General features: G+C 39.0%; 2 protein-coding genes across 9 annotated transcripts in view; one reads left to right on the plus strand and one right to left on the minus strand.

The window, feature by feature from the left end:
- The first annotated feature begins 7,010 nt into the window (after positions 1-7,010).
- Positions 7,011-8,463, plus strand: LOC135234594 (rhodopsin, freshwater form). The gene has a single exon (XM_064299348.1). It carries the CDS (start codon positions 7,101-7,103, stop codon positions 8,157-8,159), a length of 1,059 nt encoding a protein of 352 aa, XP_064155418.1. The 5' UTR covers positions 7,011-7,100; the 3' UTR covers positions 8,160-8,463.
- Positions 8,464-15,920: 7,457 nt separating this feature from the next.
- The window catches only part of LOC135234595 (membrane-associated guanylate kinase, WW and PDZ domain-containing protein 1-like), an 88,445-nt gene continuing 82,761 nt past the window's right edge, over positions 15,921-21,604 (minus strand). For 6 of the 8 annotated variants that reach the window (XM_064299351.1, XM_064299353.1, XM_064299355.1 and 3 more), the window contains one exon: positions 15,921-21,425. In XM_064299351.1, the coding sequence (XP_064155421.1) occupies positions 20,440-21,425 (986 nt within the window). In that variant the 3' untranslated portion in view covers positions 15,921-20,439. The remainder of the gene's footprint in view (positions 21,426-21,604) is intronic. The other 2 variants (XM_064299357.1, XM_064299356.1) reach the window with 1 other exon arrangement.

A 21,604-nucleotide genomic window follows, 5' to 3' on the forward strand; every position in this document is an offset into this window, starting at 1 on the left:
TCATCAGAACATATACCTCTCATGAAAACACCAGAGTGTTCAGGGTTTAAATAAAATAATTTATAAAACCAGTTATACTGTTTGAAGTCGGGGACAGAAAGACCACCAAGTTCTTTAGGGGGCTGTAATGTTGAAAGTTTCAGCATCTCTTATAATTCCATGAAAAGTGTATCAAGTTCAAAAAATCTATTGGAGAGGAACGGGAAGGAGGGGAAAACAAATGAAGCCTTCCTAATATATTCATTTTCACGATCGAAACTTGAGCCTGAAGTGGAAGGTTAAGAGATAAAATCATAGGTATTTGCTTTTTTGACGTGACATCGTATTGTAATTTTCTTTCAACATAACGTCTATGTCAAGTTGATACCTGGATGCAGAGTGAAGGTTTCCTTATGCCATTTGACAGGGATTGTGGGTGGGATGGGGGTAGTGCACTTCAATGTGTTTAAAGGAACTAAAACAGATTTTTCCACGTTTATTTTATGTCTGATAGTGTTTCAAGTTCCCAGAATATTTTTTTATTATTCAGTTAAGGGATTCCTGTGTTTTGGAGAAGTATAGCAGAATGTCATAGGTGAAAAGACTGATTTTATTTACAGAATATTTAACTGTAACTGGGGATATTTGAGAATCTTGCCTAATTATTTGAGCCAGGGGTTCTACTGAGCAGGTTAAATTGAGCAGCCCTGTCTCAACCCACGGCATAAGTGGAAAGGTTTGGAGAGAATACAATTTGTTTTAACAATGGCTACAGTGGATATATAAAGAACCTTGATCATTTTAATGAAACAAAAACTGATACCAAAAATTTCTATTACTACCCACAAGCAGTCCCAATCTAATCTATCGAAAGCTTTGAAACAATTCAGAGAAAATTGTGCAGCAGTATGATCCGTTGTTTCAGATCCTTACGTGATTACGTGAATGAGGCATCTGACTTTGTTAGAAGCTGACCTTCCCTTTATGAACCCTGTCTCATCCAAATGAATACGTTTTTTCATTCAAGGTTCAAGGAAGCACGCTAGGACTTTAGCATATAATTTCAGCTCAGTTGATATGGGTGATAGATGTCCATACCTACTACAGTCAAGTGCATTTTTTTTGTTTCCTCAGCAGTACAGCAATTAAGGGTGTGTTCTGCTCTCTATGGAAAATCACAATTTCAACTGTGTATGAAGGAGTTCAACATGAGAGGTCCTACTGCCCCATATCTCCAGTAGGACTGGGGAAAACCCATCCAGGCCAGGTGGTTTACTCTTATTCACTGAATGTAGAGCTACATTAAGTTCTTTAAGAGTATCTGGACTATCAATGAGTTTAGACTCCCCAGCAGCTAACTTGGGCAGGTCTAACTTGTTGAGAAAATGTCTAACTTCTGTGGGCGGGGGTGCAGATAAAAAAAAAAAATAAAAAAAATACAGTTCTTCATAAAAGTATTGTTAATGAAATCTGAATTTTATCTCAACTCATTTCTGATAACTTAATTAACTCTGCTAAATTTAGGAAAACCATTACATCTCTTAACCCTATTGTTTCTTTGATACTCACACAGCAAGTGATTCATAATTCCCAGCTGATAACGGATAAACAATGATTTTTTCACTGTACACTTGTTTCTGCTGGGTATTGATTTGACCACATATACCATGGTCCTAGACCTAGTGTTTCAATACCCATGTTTGCTTGTGATGGGACCTCAGATTCTGGTTTTGCTTTTGAGTGTATTTCAATGACTGAAGTACTTAAAACTTTGAAGGGTATAGATCCAAAAAAAGATTTCTTGACCCAAACCCAAATGATTTTGGCAGCTAAATCCCATTTGAAAGCTGGCAGTATTTGCAAAGGTCATGAAGTCATTGGTTAATGCCCAGCTAAAATATTTCTTGCAGGCTAATTTCATACTGAGCCCAGCAAAATCAGATTTTAGATAAGGCAACAGCATTATAATTGGTCCCTCATGGGTGTTAAATGACATTGTACTGGTTTGAAAATCATTGTGATAGGTGTTCATGCAGATGCTCAAAAATAATCCTCTAAGTTAATTCCCCAAGGTGTACCACAAGGGTCTAGTCAAGGTCCAGTGCTGTTCACTGTTTACATAACATTGATTGTTGTGAAGAACTCAAACTTTGTAATGCAGATGACACAATTCTATACTTCTGTGCTGTTTCCCTGAATAGAGCTGTTCAAGATTTCCAAGAGTAGTTTAACTCTATACATGCATATTGACAATCTTGTTAAAAAGCTTATGGTTAAGTTTAGGTTTTTTTATTCGTGGTCATATTCTTTACATCGATGCATCTGCTTCTATACTGCAGGCTATTGACATAGTGTATTATGGTGCCTTACATTTCACTACAAATATAAATCTCTTACACATCAATGTCATTTGTATGAAAGAGTCTTTAGTTTTTCATAGATTGTTTCATCGGTACACTTTTATTTACCAAGCAATTATAGGGCAACTCCCTTACTATTTAACTTGCCTTTTTAGCTGGAAGACAAATTCTTATGGTTTGCATTCACAAAGCTTGCCTTTTTTTACGGTACCACAGAATTTGGAAAGATGGCTTTTAGTTCTTATGCCCCATTGTCCTGGAAACAGCTCCAGAACAATATTAAACTGGACTACTTTATGCCTCTAAATGATTTTAAGAGCTTATTAGAGACCTTGTTTTATGTGTAAACGGGCTCTCATGAAAAAGAGATGGAAATCTCAATGGTATTCACTTGGTAAAATAAAGGAGAAATAAAAAATACCAAATGTACTTCCTGCCCCTACTGATTAATTGATGGTACTTCACAGGAGTTAACCCTCCACCCAGCCTTGAAAACAAAAACAAAAACAAAAACCCAGAAATGTAAGCCATTTTTGCAGGCGCAAAAACAGAAACAAAACCAGTATTACTGTTCCTCAGAAAAAATGTGATGTGAAAATATAGGTAACAATTAATAATGTTTTTTTTTTTTTTTCATTCCATGCAATTTAAATACTTAACCTATTTCCACTGGCCCAGCTGCCAAAACAAATAACCTTTTTTAAGAGATTACAGACTGTCTGTATTCAAAGGTGTCAAAACACCAATCTTTTTACAAAGATGTTTTCGCAGCATTTAGCTTGCATTTAAAAATACTGGGTGTGCTTTCATGTAATTTACTAATATAGGGTTTCAGTTAGTTTGCAAGTTACAAAATAGTTTGCATCAACAAAGGGTTCATTATAGCAGTATAATCTATATGCTATTTCATTAAAAGGGCACAATATTTTAGTATGCTGTTGTTGGCTAAATGCTACTACACAACCCAATGGCGAAAATTGTTCAACAGGAGTAGTGCAACTTCAGCAAATGGAAATGGATGGATAATCAAGATTTCACATTGGTTATTGATAAGCAAGCATTGATACAGAATTGATCAAGTTGTAGTGTAGTTTCCAAGATGGTAAAAACACCCTTTTCTCTTTGACCATAAAACTTATAAAACGTATTTAGGCTAGTCAACATCATGTTTCCCTGTGTGATGGTGCACAATTGTGGTGGCAGCAGGCATTTTTCATTTCCCAAGTTGAACTAGATTTCTTGAGGGTTTTATTTGGCACGATTGACTTCCTGGCTTGTTGGACACGATGGATCGGTATCATTCAAATGGGTCTGCGAGGCGAAATTGACTCAGCAGTTCTGCAGAATGTTACCTGGCATCAGCTGTTTTTATTTTATTTATTTTTTTGAGTAGCTGCTGCTACATGCTCATACCAGTGATTAATTTCATTTCAGTCAGCAATTGTCCAAAGAGAGAGCAAACTTTGTTTCCAAGGTCTAGATTTATTGCAAACTACACAAAACCAGCAGACAATGCAGGACTAGTTTTTGAGAACCCTGGTGTAAAGGTTTAATGTAAGTCATTCGACTCTCTGATTGACAACATAGTTGATTGTGCTAAACCTATATTTCATTTTAACACAAACAACGTAACTCAGTGTTGAATCAACTCTTAGAGTACTCATGGTCTCTGCTGGACTCGTGTCTGTATGTACTCTGGCAGCTTTGAATTAACACTGGACATTTTGCTGTCTACTGTTGCACTGTTATTGCCAATAAAGGTACCCCTCTTTTAAATCATTAACCCTGCACTTGTATTTTGGTTTGCTTGTAATTTTGGATGAGTGTCTGCTAAAACATACTACTATATGTAATATAGTATTGTGTTTATGCCTAAGGAATTATGAAAACACTTATAAAACAAGCCCCCTTTATAAAAAGGTTCTATATGTTAACAATTAGTACCTAAAACCTCTCTTTTAAAAAACTACTGTAACAAAATATATAAAATTAAATATTACCCATTTTGAATTTGTATAAAATTGAATATAAATGCCGTATTGTGCAAAAATGGCATTGCTCCATATTTCCATATTTTTTAAATTTTAAATTGAAACTTAGAGTATGTGCCTTCACAATCATTTCTAACCAAAGATAAGTGAAATATTTTTTTCAGTAGTATATAGTCGGATAAAAAAGTGAGCCTTAAAGTAGTAAATCAGAAGAAAATATTTAGTGGTAAATGTAATTACCTTCTCGTGTTCTTGTTGAAGTATTTTAACAAAGGACATTACAATCTTTGTATATTAAAATACAAATTTTATTGTATCATATTTTGTAATTGATGCAACCACACTTTAATAAGACTTTTACTTAAATAAAATAAATAAAACAGGAAAAAAAATAAACCTTCTCAATTATGGCAATAAAGTTGTTCTGCCTAAAGTCACCACAAGGAGGGGGCCTTTTCAACCCTCTTAAGCAGGTCTCAGTATAACTATAATCTTCAAATCTCTTTAATGCGGGATGTCTTATAAAATTGCTGAGTATCCCTGTTATGGCAGCTTAGATAGTCTTTTGCTTCTCCTGTATCTGTGTAATCTGTAAGCCAATCACCTACAGTATTGTATAAGCAGCCAGTTTCTTCTACTTCTTCCTCTTCTTCTTCTTATAACCTATGTTATTGTTAACGATAATTTGAAAATTAAAATTTTTAAATAAAACAATTTTTTTAAATGTCCATATTGGATTTTTGAGTGTTAATTTTGAAAGACAGGCTCACATATCTACTGAAACTTGGGATACATTTGCCATAACACAAGGAGTCATTTCACTATTTATACACCCCTACCACATTTGAATCTGTTCTGTACAGCAGTGCCTCCAAAACATTATGAACCCAGGACCCACTGTCCAAATGCGTGTTTACTTTAACTAGTGAAGTCAATGCAACAAGTGTTAAATGAGACTGGTGTAAATGTACAAAAAAAGGGGAGTTTATACAGGAATATCCTTTTTTTAATATTAGATTTCCCTTCAACCCCTGTCATGGCCCACCACTGGGTTTACCGTAAAAATACACTGAGAGATAATCTGTGCTTTAAACAGCATGGCTGTACCCTCCCACTTACAGGGAAGCGTACTGATGCCAAGCGGCAGGAAACCTAATTTTTGGGCTGACAATGGTGTGAGGCTGAAATGTTTGCGCTACACCGCCACACCATGTTTGCCTATGTGCAGGTCCCGGCCTGCTAGGCTTCTAATGACATCCCAGCCATAATCCAATCAATTTAAGACATTTATCTAGGTACAGCATGTAGCTGCAGTGTGGCATAACATTGATTGTATTATCATAATATTTGATGCCAAAGAGCTCAATGCATTGTCATATGTTAAAAACACAACCTCCTTAACTGAACTATGATTGTAATGATAATAACATATATTATGGGTCACAGTTCAAAGATATTCCTTTAAGCTTCCTATGGCAGGCACGAGCAATTTGTGTTCAACCATTTGTGATAATTTTATGGGCTGTTGGGTGCCTCATTCATTCCAAGGCGTGTTCTGGTATCACATCCATGTCATTGCCAGCTACCCGAAAGCCCCACAGGGTGACACACAATTAGTGTTGAGCAGGAGAGACTCAGCTGGGCAGGGAGCAGGAGAGAGTCAGGCAAGGATGACGGCACTTAATTGTGCACCGGCGCCCCCGACTGGCCGAATTTGCTAGTCCACCTGTTGAGATTCAGTGTCTTTCTCTGGCTCATGTCTGTGTGAGCTCAACTTGTTAACTTCTGTGTGTTCAGAAGTTGTGGTGGGAAGAGAGCACATGTTTTTCTGCACTTACCCAAATGGCGGAGGTAGCAGCTATGAGCACTAGTGATGAATATGATTAGCCATTGTAAAATTGGGAGACAACAGGGGGAAAAATTATTTTAAAAATGTAATTTGTCACAAAGCCCTGAAATTCAAATACATTGTACAGACCGATACATACATGGGTTGATAATATGGCGGCCATGTACCATATTCCTTATGATGCCTGGCTGCCCTCTGCCTGCAACTCCTAATTTTAGAATTTATTTTCTGTTTCTCGTCTGTATTTTTCTGCAATTTAATGAACTCTTTAAAAATACCCAGATCAACAACATAATCTATTTTTCATTCCTTTAATAAACTGGATAATATGTTAATTTAAAGTTTAATGAAGCACAAGTATTAAAACTATATAAATTATTAATGAATATGCAAATAATGAAACTTTTTTTTACAGTATATTAAAAACACCCATTCTCTGACAGAGAAAATGTACCTCAAATATCTCTGAAACCCATTCTTTATGACAGAAAAAAATCTCATTGATGTTTCAAAACTCCAAGAGGAAAAATCTCTTGGGATTTTCAAACATCTACTGCGCCTTTTCATGTTTGAAGGCTCCTGGATTGGTAGCACTTTACTTTAACAGTGTAAAATAAAAGTATTCATATAGATAAGAGTCCTATTAGGCAGTCATGTGGGAGCTCGCTGATAAGGACAGGAAGGTGAAAAATTTATAAGCTGATGAGTGGCCAGTTATGTTTTCATTGGCGGCTGGATTACTTCTAAACCAGTGGCCTAATTCATAGTCTGCTGACAAATTAGAACGTCAGACTAATCCAGTGCATACCTTTATAAACAGCTGGGCTAGGGCTCCAGTCTATTTTGTGGTCCATGCTTCTCCTGCTCAGCCTGACAAAACAACACTGCTGAAGGGCTGACCACTACTGACGAACCGCAACCATGAATGGCACAGAGGGACCTAACTTCTACGTCCCCATGTCAAATGTCACCGGCGTGGTGAGGAGTCCGTTCGAATATCCACAGTACTACCTTGCAGAACCATGGGCTTATTCAGCTCTGGCTGCTTACATGTTCTTCCTGATCATCGCCGGATTCCCCATCAACTTCCTCACCCTGTATGTCACCATCGAACACAAGAAACTAAGGACCCCCCTGAACTACATTCTGCTGAACCTGGCTGTGGCCGACCTCTTCATGGTGTTTGGCGGATTCACCACCACGATGTACACCTCCATGCACGGCTACTTCGTCTTCGGCCCCACCGGCTGCAACATCGAAGGTTTCTTCGCCACCCTCGGCGGTGAGATTGCGCTCTGGTGCCTAGTCGTCTTGGCCATTGAGAGGTGGGTGGTTGTCTGCAAGCCAATGAGCAATTTCCGCTTTGGTGAGAACCATGCCATCATGGGCGTTGCGTTCACCTGGGTGATGGCTCTGGCCTGTGCTGCCCCCCCTCTCTTTGGCTGGTCTCGGTACATTCCTGAAGGTATGCAGTGCTCGTGTGGGATTGACTACTACACCCCAAACCCTGAGACCTACAATGAGTCCTTTGTCATCTACATGTTTATCTGCCACTTCTCCATCCCGCTCACCGTCATCACTTTCTGCTATGGCCGACTGGTGTGCACCGTCAAAGAGGCCGCTGCTCAGCAACAGGAGTCAGAGACCACCCAGAGGGCCGAGCGGGAGGTCACCCGCATGGTCGTCATCATGGTCATCTCATTCCTGGTCTGCTGGGTGCCCTACGCCAGCGTGGCCTGGTACATCTTCACCCACCAGGGAAGCAGCTTTGGACCCGTTTTCATGACCATTCCAGCCTTCTTTGCCAAGAGTTCATCCCTCTACAACCCCCTCATCTACATCTGCATGAACAAGCAGTTCCGAAACTGCATGATCACCACCCTCTGCTGCGGAAAGAACCCCTTTGAAGAGGAGGAGGGAGCGTCCACCACGGCTTCCAAAACCGAGGCTTCATCTGTGTCCTCTGTCTCCCCGGCATAAACCTTGTCTCACAGAACACGGCATATTACCACGAAGACCGCGAATGCTCACTGAAACCGCTAAACGCTACCATTTCAGAGACGTTTTACGATTTTTTTACACAACCACAGAGGCTTAGCCCTGTATACTGGTTGTCGTCAATGTGATGTCAGTATGTACAGAATAGTCAACATGATAGCAAGGCTTTCTTTTACAAGGAAAATGTCCTGTGTTATTCAGTTTGATTCCATGTTGTTGGCTTATTTGAGATTGTAGAGACAATGTAATCAACCATATGTGAAATAAATTGCAATTTAAAAAATGAGTTAAGTTGTTCTTATACTCTGTTTCAAGTAGATGGAGGCAACTATGTAATGGTATTTAAATTCATATTTACAATCAGTCATGGAAATAGGTTGAGACACAAATCAGGCAGCAAATGTTTAAGATTATTCATTTTCAAACAATAATGTAAAATGATGATATTTGTAAATGATGCACATTTTTGTTTTTTGAATAAGAGTACCTTCAGTATTAAATCATTTTCAAATGTATTCTTGACATCACAAAAAATATAATTTTCCAATATTTAAAATAATTTTATATTATTGTTTGAAAATGAATCATTAATTGGCTATGATTTTCATTCTGCCCCATTGCCATAATTGTTAGCACATATAAGGTTAAACATCCTAACAAATCTGCTGCAAAGGTATTTCCCACTTCATAAAAATATCAACAATTTACCACCAGACGGGGCTTATTTTTATATATTTTATGTGGTTGAATGAATCTTGCTTTGCTCAAGTTTGCTTCAAGGTCATTCAATGTTACTTAAATGCAACGGCAACTAATTAATCCCCTTACTTTATGGAAAGTGTTATAAGACGTATTAAGAGTGTTTTAAGCTCTGACCCACATAGGTAAGCACAAGGTGAGGTACCTTAGGGTCAATCGTATTATAACCCTTCATACCTAATTATGTGTAATGGTATAGTGAGGAATTTCAGCAGTGTCCAAGTGCGTATGTTGATAAATACCAATCAAAGCTCATTCACAGAACTTTTGATTAACATAAATCGATGTCTCTAAAATACCATATAGGGAGCTTGGAATTCCATTGCAGGCAATTTAAAGAGATGGTGGAGAAAAGCAAAGATCTGAAGTAAAGTTTGAAGTGCTGTTAATGGAAGTAAAATCTTTTGATTAGCAGTTTAAGCAGTGGAGTGTCAGGGCCGGGGAAAGAGTGTCAAGCCTGGCGAGCTACAGCTGTTGTAGGCTCTGTTGTCTCAAGCTCCGTGTAGCCTACTATGCAACTGATAAAATGACAATGATTTAACATGATTTAAAATGGAGGCAAAGAAGAAAATCTTAATTTCTAATAAAGCTTCTAATTAAGTGTGGCCAGCCATAGCAATGAAGGCATAAGCTATGACTTCTGCACTGTATTTATATCAAACTTTGTTCAGGTGGTTTATGGAATTTATGTTTAATGCATTAGATTAATCTGCTTTTTAAGCAAAAAGAGGCAGAAAGGGACTGGAACAGGAAGCAGTCCACAGGGATAACTAAAAACCATTTTGCACGGGCACATTGGAGATGAGCTGTATTGAACCCAAATCGATCCAAGATGGTGGATATAGCTCAATTTGCTTTTTAATTATACTCTGTTGGCCCTCAACCAAGGGTATACCAAATACTGTCATCAACATTGCAGTGCATTTTGGGTACCACAGGCTTTTTGGAAGGATTCAAACATGATGGACTATGATGGAAGCTGATTTTATTTCTGATACTGGTGTTTTGTTTTTCTTCCAAAAGAAAGACACATTTGACCACACAATCATTCAGTATATCTACTTAATAAATTGTGTGTGACTGAATTGGCTTACAAAGTAGTTTATAAACATATAGTAGATTTGTATACTGACAAAAGTAGCAATATAGGTTACCATATGTAATGTAAAACGTGAAATGCAGTTTACCGTATGTAATGTAAAACAGTATATCAAATGTTGAGAGGTCATAATTCAGAAATATTTATCACACTTGAAATACACATTTATCCCTTGGCCTTCTGGGTAAGTGTAGGAACATCTATTTCCAGATTTCCAGTGATTTAGTCATATCTAACAAACAACAGCCAAGCGCAGACTGTATTCCATATTCAAGCTTACATTTCCAGTTTGCAAACACATTCCCAGTGTGCTTGAAAGAATGGCATTTGTGCTGAGAAACATCACCCGCATAGCCTACCAGAAGTTACATCAATCAGAGGCTTTATGAGGGCTGGTACGAAACCAATGTTCCTCGTTGAAAACGTGACCATGACATCTGCGTTCATTCATTTATTGCACTGACTCATTCAGCGTGCTCCTGTGGCTTCCATCAGATTTGGACTCTACCGCACAGAATCCATTCTCACGTTCCCATGGCAACAACCTTTCAAGGTCACCTAGCCTTTCAGCTGTGGTGGTTTTCATGATGACATTGTAATTGCATAGAACGGAGGTTGCTCCAGCACAGATCTTCAGCTTACTGTCCGTTGCAAACCAGAAAAACAAAAAACTTGGCAAACAAATTATTCTGTAATTAATTAAACAAGATTGTTTAAGGAACGAGCAGAGTAGCATTTGGCAACAGTACTTGCTTATCCATTGCTTATGCTCGGACCCTTTACTGGTTCAGTTGCTCTAAGTGCTGATTTATACTGTATGCCAACACTATCAATATATTGTCAGTCATGCATCCTGACTCCTAAAAGGACTCACCCTCATTTAAAATGGTTATTGATACACTACAAATGGTGTAGTGGTGAGGAATAAGATGCTAAAGGCAAAAGCTTCAACTTTAGTATCAACAGTCACACCTCAGACCCTAGACTGCACCAGGCTTATACTGAATTCTGACTGCAGGTTCAAAATGACCACATATCTGACTGAACCCTTCTGTGACCCAGTCTTAAAAAAATTAAAAAAAACCTGTATGTTGTGAGCTTCACAATTCTGGTACTTATGGCTGAGCTGCCATTCAGATACCATTTGTTTGCAAAGTTAATGCACTCATAACCTGGTGTAGGTAGCACAAAACCTGGATTGCTAAGCAATGGAAAAGATTTATCTGATCTGATGAGTAATCTTTTAGACGTTTTGCTACATCTGGCCGGGAGAAAACCAAAGAAAGCCTTCAACACACAATGTCTCTTCCCAACTATATGGATATGCAATGGCATGGGCAGTCATGCCATGGGAGTTATTGGGCTTGATGGTTGCCCTGCACGGAGCAGTTGTGCGGGTGGTCATTTTTGGAGGCCCTACTTATGGCGTGTTTAGCAGCCATCCTGTAAAACATCTTTTTGTCCCTGTTTGTGAGCTTTGTTTTTGAATACCCACCTACACCCCTGCAAAGCCTGAAAAGCATGTTAGCCCATTCAGCTAAAAGCACATGCCCCGAGCTAAGGGGACAATGGCTGCTTTCCAAGTCTCAGGGAGACTGTCCCCCACCACTCTAGAAATAGGTGCTTGGGCATGCTGAAGGACAAAAAAATAGTTTTCCCAAACAAAAATATCAATTGTTTTGGTATTATCAATGTTCTTGTGTAGTAATAGAGGAAAAGTAAAGATGTATAGAATTTCACTGAATAGCATATTTGTGAAGTGTCTGTTGGGATTATTTAATGCATTATTAAAATGTATATAGCATAATGCACATTATTTCTAGCCTACATAAAGTGCCATATGTTTGATATGTTTCAGCAAAGCCCCTTCATCCACACTGCCTGCACATAATTTTAAATATTGAAATAAACACTCATATCTAATTATATAAACATGCTAAATTTCTCTGTGAGTATTCCACAGTAAGAGACTGAAGAGATGAATGTGCTGCTTGGACATCAAAGCAGACCATCTGCTGGTTTAAATGTTGACCTTTAACGTGACCAAGCCAATTGTCTTTATAGAGTGTATGGTTTTAAGGCTCCTTGGCTTGATGAGTGGGAAATTGGTTATTTTCACCACATAAGGATGTGTGAAACGGGATTAATGCATTCCCCTAGTTTTGGCAAACGCTGAAAACAATAAAAAGCATGATCATCTGTGTAAGATTATCTTTCTGTTTCTTTGCTCCCAGTTACATGTTTAAAGAGTAATTGTACTCACTGTTTCACCCTGGCTCCACCTACTACAGAATTTTGAAAAATGCATCCTATGTGTGTCCATTCATTTGCATGAAGTATTCTATATGAAAATTAATTTGTACAGCATAGTTGCACCTGAGACATGGATCAAACTGTGAAACTAGGTGTTGCAGATCATCTGATCATATGAATCTGATCTCTCCTTAAATGTTTACCGAAACATATTTTAGTGGACTCATTGGGAGGAACATGACAAATTCTATGAACAGGCTGCCATGTTTCTCGAGTTTGTAAATCATTGGGCCAAAACCAATCTGGCAAATCGGGTGCCAGCAGTCTTCTGTCATATTAAAAAGTAAACTTAAAAATTTGTGGGCGGCAACAATTTTCTGGCTGGATATCTTCATTGACATCTACGTGACGTAGTAGTTCTTCCAGAGAGGGCCTCTAATGTCATGACTGGGGCGGGGCCAGAGCAGAATGCCGAAAGCGTTTTTCAAACAGAGGGCAGCACCAGGACGAGTTCTACCAGTTTTTTTTTCTGCCAAATTACATTATTTCAGAAATGTTGAAATAATGGCATGGATTAAAATGTTTCATTATAAAGTAGGCATACAACACGTTTACCACTAAAAAACTGATCTAGGGTGCAATTACCTTTTAATAAACATTTACTGCGTTTCATATGTACAAATATGTGAAACTCATGTTTATACTTAAGCTGCCACATTGGAAGTCAGTCAGAGGTCCACAAACTTTTATCTGCCAGGGCCAGATCACTCAGTCTTGATCTTAAGTAGGGCTGTAGATAGAAAATAATATGGGCTGGAGTGAGTCTGTTATTATAGAAATGGATTTTGAGTCATGCCAACTTATTATGATGATATTTTTACTAATTATCTATTTATTTATTAAGGCTAGCCTGGTTGATTTAAAATTTATTTATTTATCGTTATGCTCATGGAGTTCACATTGATCTACTGCCATGTGGGTATTAATTAAAATTGAACTTGAATAGTAATTAAAAGGCTGCAGTACACAGTTGTAGCCTATTTAAGGAAGACTTTTCAAATAAGATAGATGTACGTAAAGACCATTACTATTATCATACTTATATTTTCATTAAATATTGCAATTAAAACAAGAGCATTGAGCTTTCCTCTGCATGTTCATAATCAGTGTGAACTGTGGGCCTGCATCTGGCTAGTAAGAAATGTAATGTCTCCATTCTGGTCACAGCCCGTCTCAATGATTGATGTAAATGTTCATCTGAGAGTCTTGATCTCGTTTTAGTGTTGGGGAAGCGATAATCTGTTTAGATATGACAATTTCCTAATCCCGCACTTTTTAAGAACTAGCACCCGTTTAATGTTCAGCATTCTGAATATAGAACACAAGTGCATTTACAGTTAAAACCCCTCACTTATCCAACATGTAAAATATATTTATTTAATTTAATTTGTTAATTATTATCCAAGATATAAATAATCAATTAAGTCACCAATTCACTGACTGGCAGGGAAACCTGTTGGATAGACCTTTATCAACCTTTATCAAACCTATCCCAGTATGTATTGGGCAAGGGGGCAGGAATGTATAGGTGAAAGTTCACCTAAGATACAGTGTACTTCATTTTCTGGTACACATTCAGTACTCTCAAGGTGTATTGTGTTCCATAACAAATACCCTAGAAGTAGGAGAAACACACAACTTTATTCTGCTCAAATGAATAATTAAAAAATATACATAGACTTATATACATATATTTAAAAGGAAATACATAAAACCATGATTGACAATGACAGATAAAATAACAATACAGTTAATAAATCAAAAAGAACAGTACAATTAAACATGGCAGCAGTGGATACTGAATAGGTGTTAGAAAAGTGTAATTCACTTTTCCGGGATGGAAACAAAGTGCTAGTAGTATACTTACTGAAAGCATACTTTAATTTCATTACTTGTTGGAGTACTTTAGTATCCCTTTTGAAAGGATACTTTAAATATGATTATATCAAATCATATTTAGAGTACATTTTCAAAAAGGAAACATGAAACATTTTTGTATACTTAAATTATATTTTGAATACACTTCAGTCCACAATTTTTTCACTTGGGTGTTAGGAGGTAATTCAGCTCAGCTATTGAATACCTCTACAAAAATGTGAATTGACTACTGCTTTTAAAGAACAAAGGTGATAGTTGTAGGCAACAATGGTTAAGTCCAGCCAGTAATGCAGTCTCCATCTTCAGGCAAAATATTATCCATGCAACATGGCCAGTCGTAACATGCTGACCTCCACTTGAAACTGGCCGGCCTCAGCAACCATTATCTACATAGACATTAAGACTTTCAATTGATGATTTCAATTGAATGTCACAGATTGGTATTCAAATTTTCAATAAAAAAGGAAACCACAATCCTTATGGTATTCTGTTGGTCATGCTGGGCCCCTGACTCCATAAATGGCTTTGTGTTTTGCATCTCTTTGGAGATAGTTAGACTCTCCAGGAAAGGAGACACCAGACCTCGGATTTTTATACATAGATAAGGCCCTCAAGTGTGTCTTTTAATTGCCTAAAAACATTCCTTTTTATGCCCGTGGAAGAGGGAGAGAGAGAAACAGGCAGCATTCCTGCGGTCATGTCAAACAGAGCAGGCCGCTTAAAAACAATTCAATATTCCATGGACCATGAGCAAGTTTGGAATATGAAATTATATTGTCTCACTCTCAAAGGCAATAATCTAAAAACTAGATATCCAACAGGAGTTTTCAGAAGTTTCACTTGTGAGGTTTTTTCACAGATGTAGGTGCTGCCAAAGAGCATGCTTTTTAATATAAAGGTAGCTAACAAGGCTATCTACCTAGCTAGCTAGCACAATTATGGGTAATTATGAATTACACTCGATGGCTAATGTTAGCTACATACCTGCTACATAGCAGTTCTGATTATGATTGCTAACATTAGGTAGTTGGCTGCCCAAATATAGCTAGCTTGCGAGAAGATAACGCCATATTAAATTTGGTTCAATGCATATCATGTAAATATTGTATTTATCTAATGTTGATGTTTTGAATGCACTGTGAAGATTCAGTTTTGCAAATGTATGTGAAATTACTGGTACATAGACTTTCCTGCTAACTAGTGTGATCCTGCTAAGTGACCACGTAGCTAGTGATTGCTACGTATGCACATAGCAATTGTGATTTAGTTGCAAGTTATTTTGCAGTGCTATAATAACTTCTTTAGCCAGCAATAAGTGGTTGATACATCACAATGGCACCAGAACTGGGAAAGAGAGGGATGCCACCAGAGGTTGGGGATTCAGCCTACATCGTTACACTGGCATGGTTCATAGTTTGGGGACCCCTGACCTATGTTCTCTAACTGTACAAGTTGTTCCCTTGCAATTGGTTATGGGTGCACCCACCTATAATTCAGTGCTACCATACGAAACAAAATCTGCTGTGCTGTTTAGCTAGCTAACATTAACTGTCTTCCAGTCTGTCAACAGGGATTCTTCCTTTTTAAATAGTCTAGATAGCAGATAAAAACAAACAGAATCTGTCAAATATTTCAATTAAAACAGTGCCTAATGTTTTACAACGACTGTGTACACACTCTGAGGGTATGTCCAATTTGTCCAGATTAGTTTGATGATTTCAACCACAGGACAGATAATTTTTAAAGAACATCGGCACATACAGTTGAAATGAAAGGTGAGAAAAGGGGGCGATAGCTATTGCGGGTACATATGCATTTTGGGGAGTTTCAATGTGAAACTGCTGAAGACTTTGGAGAGAGTGCACAATGTATGCTATTAATCAAGGCTGCAGGACAAGTAAGTGCTTGTGTAAGCACTCAAACCTGTGGGTGTAAGCAAAACAATAGCTTTGTTTCAGGCACCATTTGAGAGGGAATCCATCTATCTCTCATCCACTGGTCTGAAGAACACTATCAAAATACTTTGATGATCGCATCCAACCTCACTTCATCGGCTATTGCGGATGAAAGATGAGCTAAAAGCACTGAGAGACATTCCGTTCCTTCTCACCATGTTGAATGAATTTGGTTCTGGAAAATTCTAGCACAGTAGGAATCTTAAGTCTCCATCATCCAGTGCACTTTTTCTTTCTGTCCTGCTTGGACTTATTATAAACCGTTTGAGTAAACCCTGAACATTTTACTGCGTATGAAATGAAAGGACAATTTATTTTGGCATTTCATCTTTTCTTTACAGTTTGTATGTTTTATTTTGGAGGGCAAAAGATGGATATTATGCCTGGCAATTGTAAATTATGTGTACATGTCGTTCTTGCGGTGTGTACATACAGTTATATATATGTTTTTTTTAAATGTGTTTAAATGTATGTATTGCATGTGGGTTCTTTTAACTAATTACTTTGAGCAAATCCAATGTAACCACAAAAATTATATGTTAGCACCCACAATGCTACAATGTGACACTTGGAAATTTGTATGGAAAACTTTTATTTGATAATAAAAATAGCATTCACAGACTTCTTTTTTTTTAGCTACATATACATTGTGATCCATTTGGAGGAAAGAAGCTTTACTAGGTAAGTCCACATCTACTTGTACTTCGACTAATGTTATGTATAGCTTCATGGGTCAAATAAAGCTATGAACAATGTAGTATTTATATATGCATAGTGTTTTATAAAAAAGATTGGCCCATATACAAGTACTGCTTTTAACCAACACAGAATATAGCAATATGTCTACAGCACATTGCAAGAAATAATGCTTAAAGAACACAGACTGCATACAAGTGCTTTATAATACAAAGGCAGGCTCACCATCAAGAGAAATACTCAAACAGACGAAAAAAGACCTTCTGATTGACTAATACCATCTTCCATTTTAAAACATCTTTACATACCTGATTCAGAGTACTCTAACATATTTCCCATGAATCAACTGTTCCATATCAGAAATATAAACACATATCACATTCCTCACAGATGAGGTTTCTCATAAATTCTCTTTTATACAAGAAAAAAAGGCAACATTTCCCTCCCCCCCCCCACCCCCCCAAAACAGGCTATTAGTTACATACTTAATTCTGTACAGATAATGGCTGGCCGTTAAACTTTGTTACAGTACCATGGTGACGACAGTGATTAAACTTTTTTGAGATGCTTTTTTTGTGACCTCGCATCTTTTTTTTTTTTTTTTTTCCTTTAGTGAAACATATTATACATACAGTATACACACAGAAATACATCGTAAGCAGCATTCATAATCCAGTGGTCTGACAGAAGTGGCATGGCTCAGCGTGGCAGGTGTACTCTTCTGGAATTCTTACCAAAGCAGACTCAACAACACACAACGTCGCTTCAATGTCTCTGGACTCCAAAGGCATGCAGTCGTCAAACCGAGCTCTGCCTGCCTGGGCTCACTGTACAGTTGTTTCTTTATTTGGTTGTCGGGTTGAAAAAAAAAAAGCTAATGTTGCGGTTGATCTAGCTACCCTCATTTCCCATAATTTAGCTGTGATAAACATGACAAAACACAGCGTGTGGTGTTAGGGTAAGGAGTAGGGTTCGTCGAAATTGATAGATGATGGTATCGATGCACTGTGTTTCCTCTTTTATATAAAACAAAGAACAAACAGAAACCCAAAAACGTGTTTAGAAGTTGACAGTAAAGGCAGTGTATTGAGCACAATGCAGCCAAACAACAGAGTAATTTCTTATCCCGTTCTTGCATTTCATTAACAGGCATCATTGTGGAAAATCAACAAAAACAAAGAAACCAATGAGCAGTTATTTCCTCAACTAACCCAGAAATCTTTTTGAGCTGGAATTTTTTCAGCAGACTGCTAACTCTTTAGGCCCACTTCCTGCACATTGGACTCATGCAGTAAGTAACAAGGAAAAATATGTTGTTTTCTTATATAAGACTGAAAAGCATTCTTGTTCCCATATAATTAACATGTGCTCATTTCTGTGCGAATTCTTAAAAAATAAATAGTAAAATTCATTAGAGGATCAAATGTACAGCAAACTCCACTATGTATGGGACAAAGACTTCTTTTATTGATTTGAGTGTGATTTGTAATCAAACAATTCACATGTGGTTGAAGTGGCCCATCTCAGACTTTATTTAATAGTATTTTTATACATTTTTGTTTCATTGTGTATCAATTACAGCCCTTTTTATAAATGGGACAAATTGCTTCACAGGTGTTTCGGATTAGTCTGGTGTGTGCAATTGCTTCCTTAGTAGTGCAGGTATAAGAGAGCTTTCCATATCCAGTTTTGACTCTGGCTTTTTGAGTCTGTTATTGGTTTTTGTCAACATGAGGACCAGGGTTGTACGAATGCAAGTCAAGGAAGCCAAGATGAGGCTGAGAAATAAGGAAACAAGACCAGGTCAAAACCTAGTATATGGCTGGACCGGCCGACCAATGGTGTGAGGTCATAACTCGGCCGAATAATAGTGTAACTTCATCACTCAGTCAGTCAGTCATAGACATTCACGTTTGTACGGCTGGCCCCCCCTGTTTCGGTCCAGCCAAAAAACTGCCAGAGACATAGGCCAAACCTTAGGTTAAACAAAATAAACTGGAAGGTCAATAAGAAGAAAGAGCACTGGTGAGCGCAGAAATCACAAATAGCCTGGTAAGCCAAATAAGATCTCTACAGTGAATACAATGAATTTGGAGGCATTTGGTTGAACATGAGCAGATAAGATGCTTCTGTATGCTTCAGAATTCATTTTGGTGCTGCTATCAGCAGTTACATCATCAATGAAGACAAGCGAGCCAGTATCTGTGGCTGCTGTACATGCCGTACAATGTTTCACAGATGAGGGGAGGGGGTGCTCTGGATCTTGGGCAGTTCCCCTTGGCCTCCACACTTTGCTCTTGCCATCACTCTGATACAAGTGAATCTTGGTCTCATTTATCCACAAGACCTTTTTTCAGAACGCTGCAGGCTCTTTTAAGTGCTTACTGGCCATCCTGTTTTGCTGCAAACTAGTAGTTTGCATCTTTCAGTGTAGCCTCTGTTTCTATTTGTGAAATCTTCTGTGGACAGTAGTCACTGGCACATCCACACCTGCCTCCTGAAGAGCGTTTCTGAACTGTTAGACAGCGGTTTGGGGTTTTTCCTCATTATGGTGCAAATTCTTTGGTCATTTTTAGAGGTCTTCCTTCACTCACCAGGCTCATAATGGCTTCCTTGACATTCACTGGCACAACTCTGGTCCTCATATTGACAAACAGCAATAACAGACTCCAAGGGTAATCAAAAGGGTAGAATTAAAACTAGATACTAAAAGCTCTCTTATACCCGCACTAAGTAAGCAATTGAACGCAACTGACAGAAACACCTGTGAAGTCGTTTGTCCCAAATATTATTGTGCCCTGAAATGGGGGGGGACTATGTATAAAAAGTGCTGTAAGAGTACTGCTCTACATGGTGAAACCAAAATGTGTAAAAACACCCTTTAATAAAAGCTGAGAATCAGCACTTTAACCACGTGTGAATTGTTTGACAACTACAACAGAGTACAGAGCCAAATCAAGAAAAAATATGTCTTTGTCCCGAACATTATAGAACTCACTGTATGCACGTATGTATATATATATATATAACCTTTTTTGTATTGTACCTCTTGAAAAGAATGCTTCTGAATGTGTACACATAACAAGCTTTCAAAATGATGCAGGCTTGTGCTATATTCTGGTGGAAACCAATGGCAATGCAGTAAGAGATAAATGACGCAGAAACCCTTGAGCTATGCACAGCATAAATCAGTGCACCAATTACAGTACAGTGCCAGTGACTTGGCGCACCTTAGCTTTCTCTGGAAGAAATTAATCAAGTCAATCAGACAACTGTTAAAAATGGCCCATCTTCTGATTAAAAACCTCTATGTATGGTTCTGTTAGGCACATTATTTTCTTTTTGTAATTGTAAAATTCTGATAAACTCTACTATGCTAAAAAAAACTACAAAACAAAATGAATAACAAACCATGAAAACACTATCAGTGTTTCTGCTTTTTGGGGGTGATGTACTGACTCTCTGTCGAAAATGAACAAACTTAAGATGTTCAAAGGTATAAGCTCCACCTCTTCTGCGGATGAGGGGGTGTGTCATGAGGAGATTCGCAGCTGGCGATTGGTCAGACGCTCAGGTCCTTGTGGCTCTCATAGGGCCTTTTCTTGGGCTGGGGCTGTTTATTGGGGCAGCGGCCTGAACTGGACTTCAGAGTGCCGTAGTACTCCATGAGTCTGGGTGCAGTCACCTCGTCTGCGTAGCTCCTGTGGGGCGAGGCTTGCTGTGGCCCCGCCTCCGCCTTGTAATACCTCTCGGGCGATCGGTCTCTCGCGAACTTGTTCTCTCTGTCGCCCCTCTCGGGCGACCCATCCCTCAGCAGGTTACCTTTCTTTTTAAATGCTCTGTGGAACAGCTTGCCCCTGTTCAGAGGAAGAGCGTCTTCCTCCTCCTCCGGGTCGGCGTCTCTGTGGAATCTGGGGTCCCTGTGGAATGGCGGGAGAAGCGAGGCCTCCTTCAGAGGGCTGTCCTCCTGGCAGGAGCGCCGAGGAGCCAGCACCTCCGCCAGGAAGCTCCCGCCTCGCCGCGCCTTCTCCGGCCGCCGGTCCACCGACTTGGCTCGGCGTCGGTCGGGGGAGCGTTCCCGCCCCCGGCCCGGCGACCTGTCCAGGGAGCCCCGGCGCCGGCAGTTTTCTGGATTCTTCTGCCTCCCCGCCTTCCTCCCGCGCCCGTCGTCCCGCCTCAGGGTCCTGAAAATCCTGGCGATGCCGCTCTCCTCCGACTTCTTCGCCCGCTGCCGGCCGGCCGCCTTGCCGTGGTCCGGCGAGGCGTGGGCGCGCTGCGGTTCGGCCCGGCTCCCGCGGTTGTTCCAGGTGTGGTGGTGGTGGTGGTGATGGTGTTGGTGGGTGGCGTGTTGGCCGTGCTCCCTGCTACAGTCTGACCAGTCTGACCCAGACTCCTCCCTCATCTGCTGCTGCTCCTTCCATGATGATTTGTGAAGATCTGGTGGATAACTTGGCTCCAATGATGGGTGTGGTCGACTGTTGAGCGCCAGCGGCTTCACTTCCGGAACAATTTGTGCACCGGCGGTGGGACCGTTCCGGTCGCTGGTGTCTGCAACATACACACATTTTTAAATTTTTAAATGTTTAATCTTTCTTATACTGGACAGTACTTTCCTTCTTTTCATATCTTCTCTTTTCTAACAACAAAACAGTTATTTAGCAATGTAGCACAGGTTAATACTCATGGTTAATAATTATGTAGTATTACTGCAGGTTAACTTGTGAAAA

The sequence above is a fragment of the Anguilla rostrata genome, chromosome 11, assembly GCF_018555375.3.
Source record: "Anguilla rostrata isolate EN2019 chromosome 11, ASM1855537v3, whole genome shotgun sequence".
NCBI classification, from domain to species: Eukaryota; Metazoa; Chordata; class Actinopteri; order Anguilliformes; family Anguillidae; genus Anguilla; species Anguilla rostrata.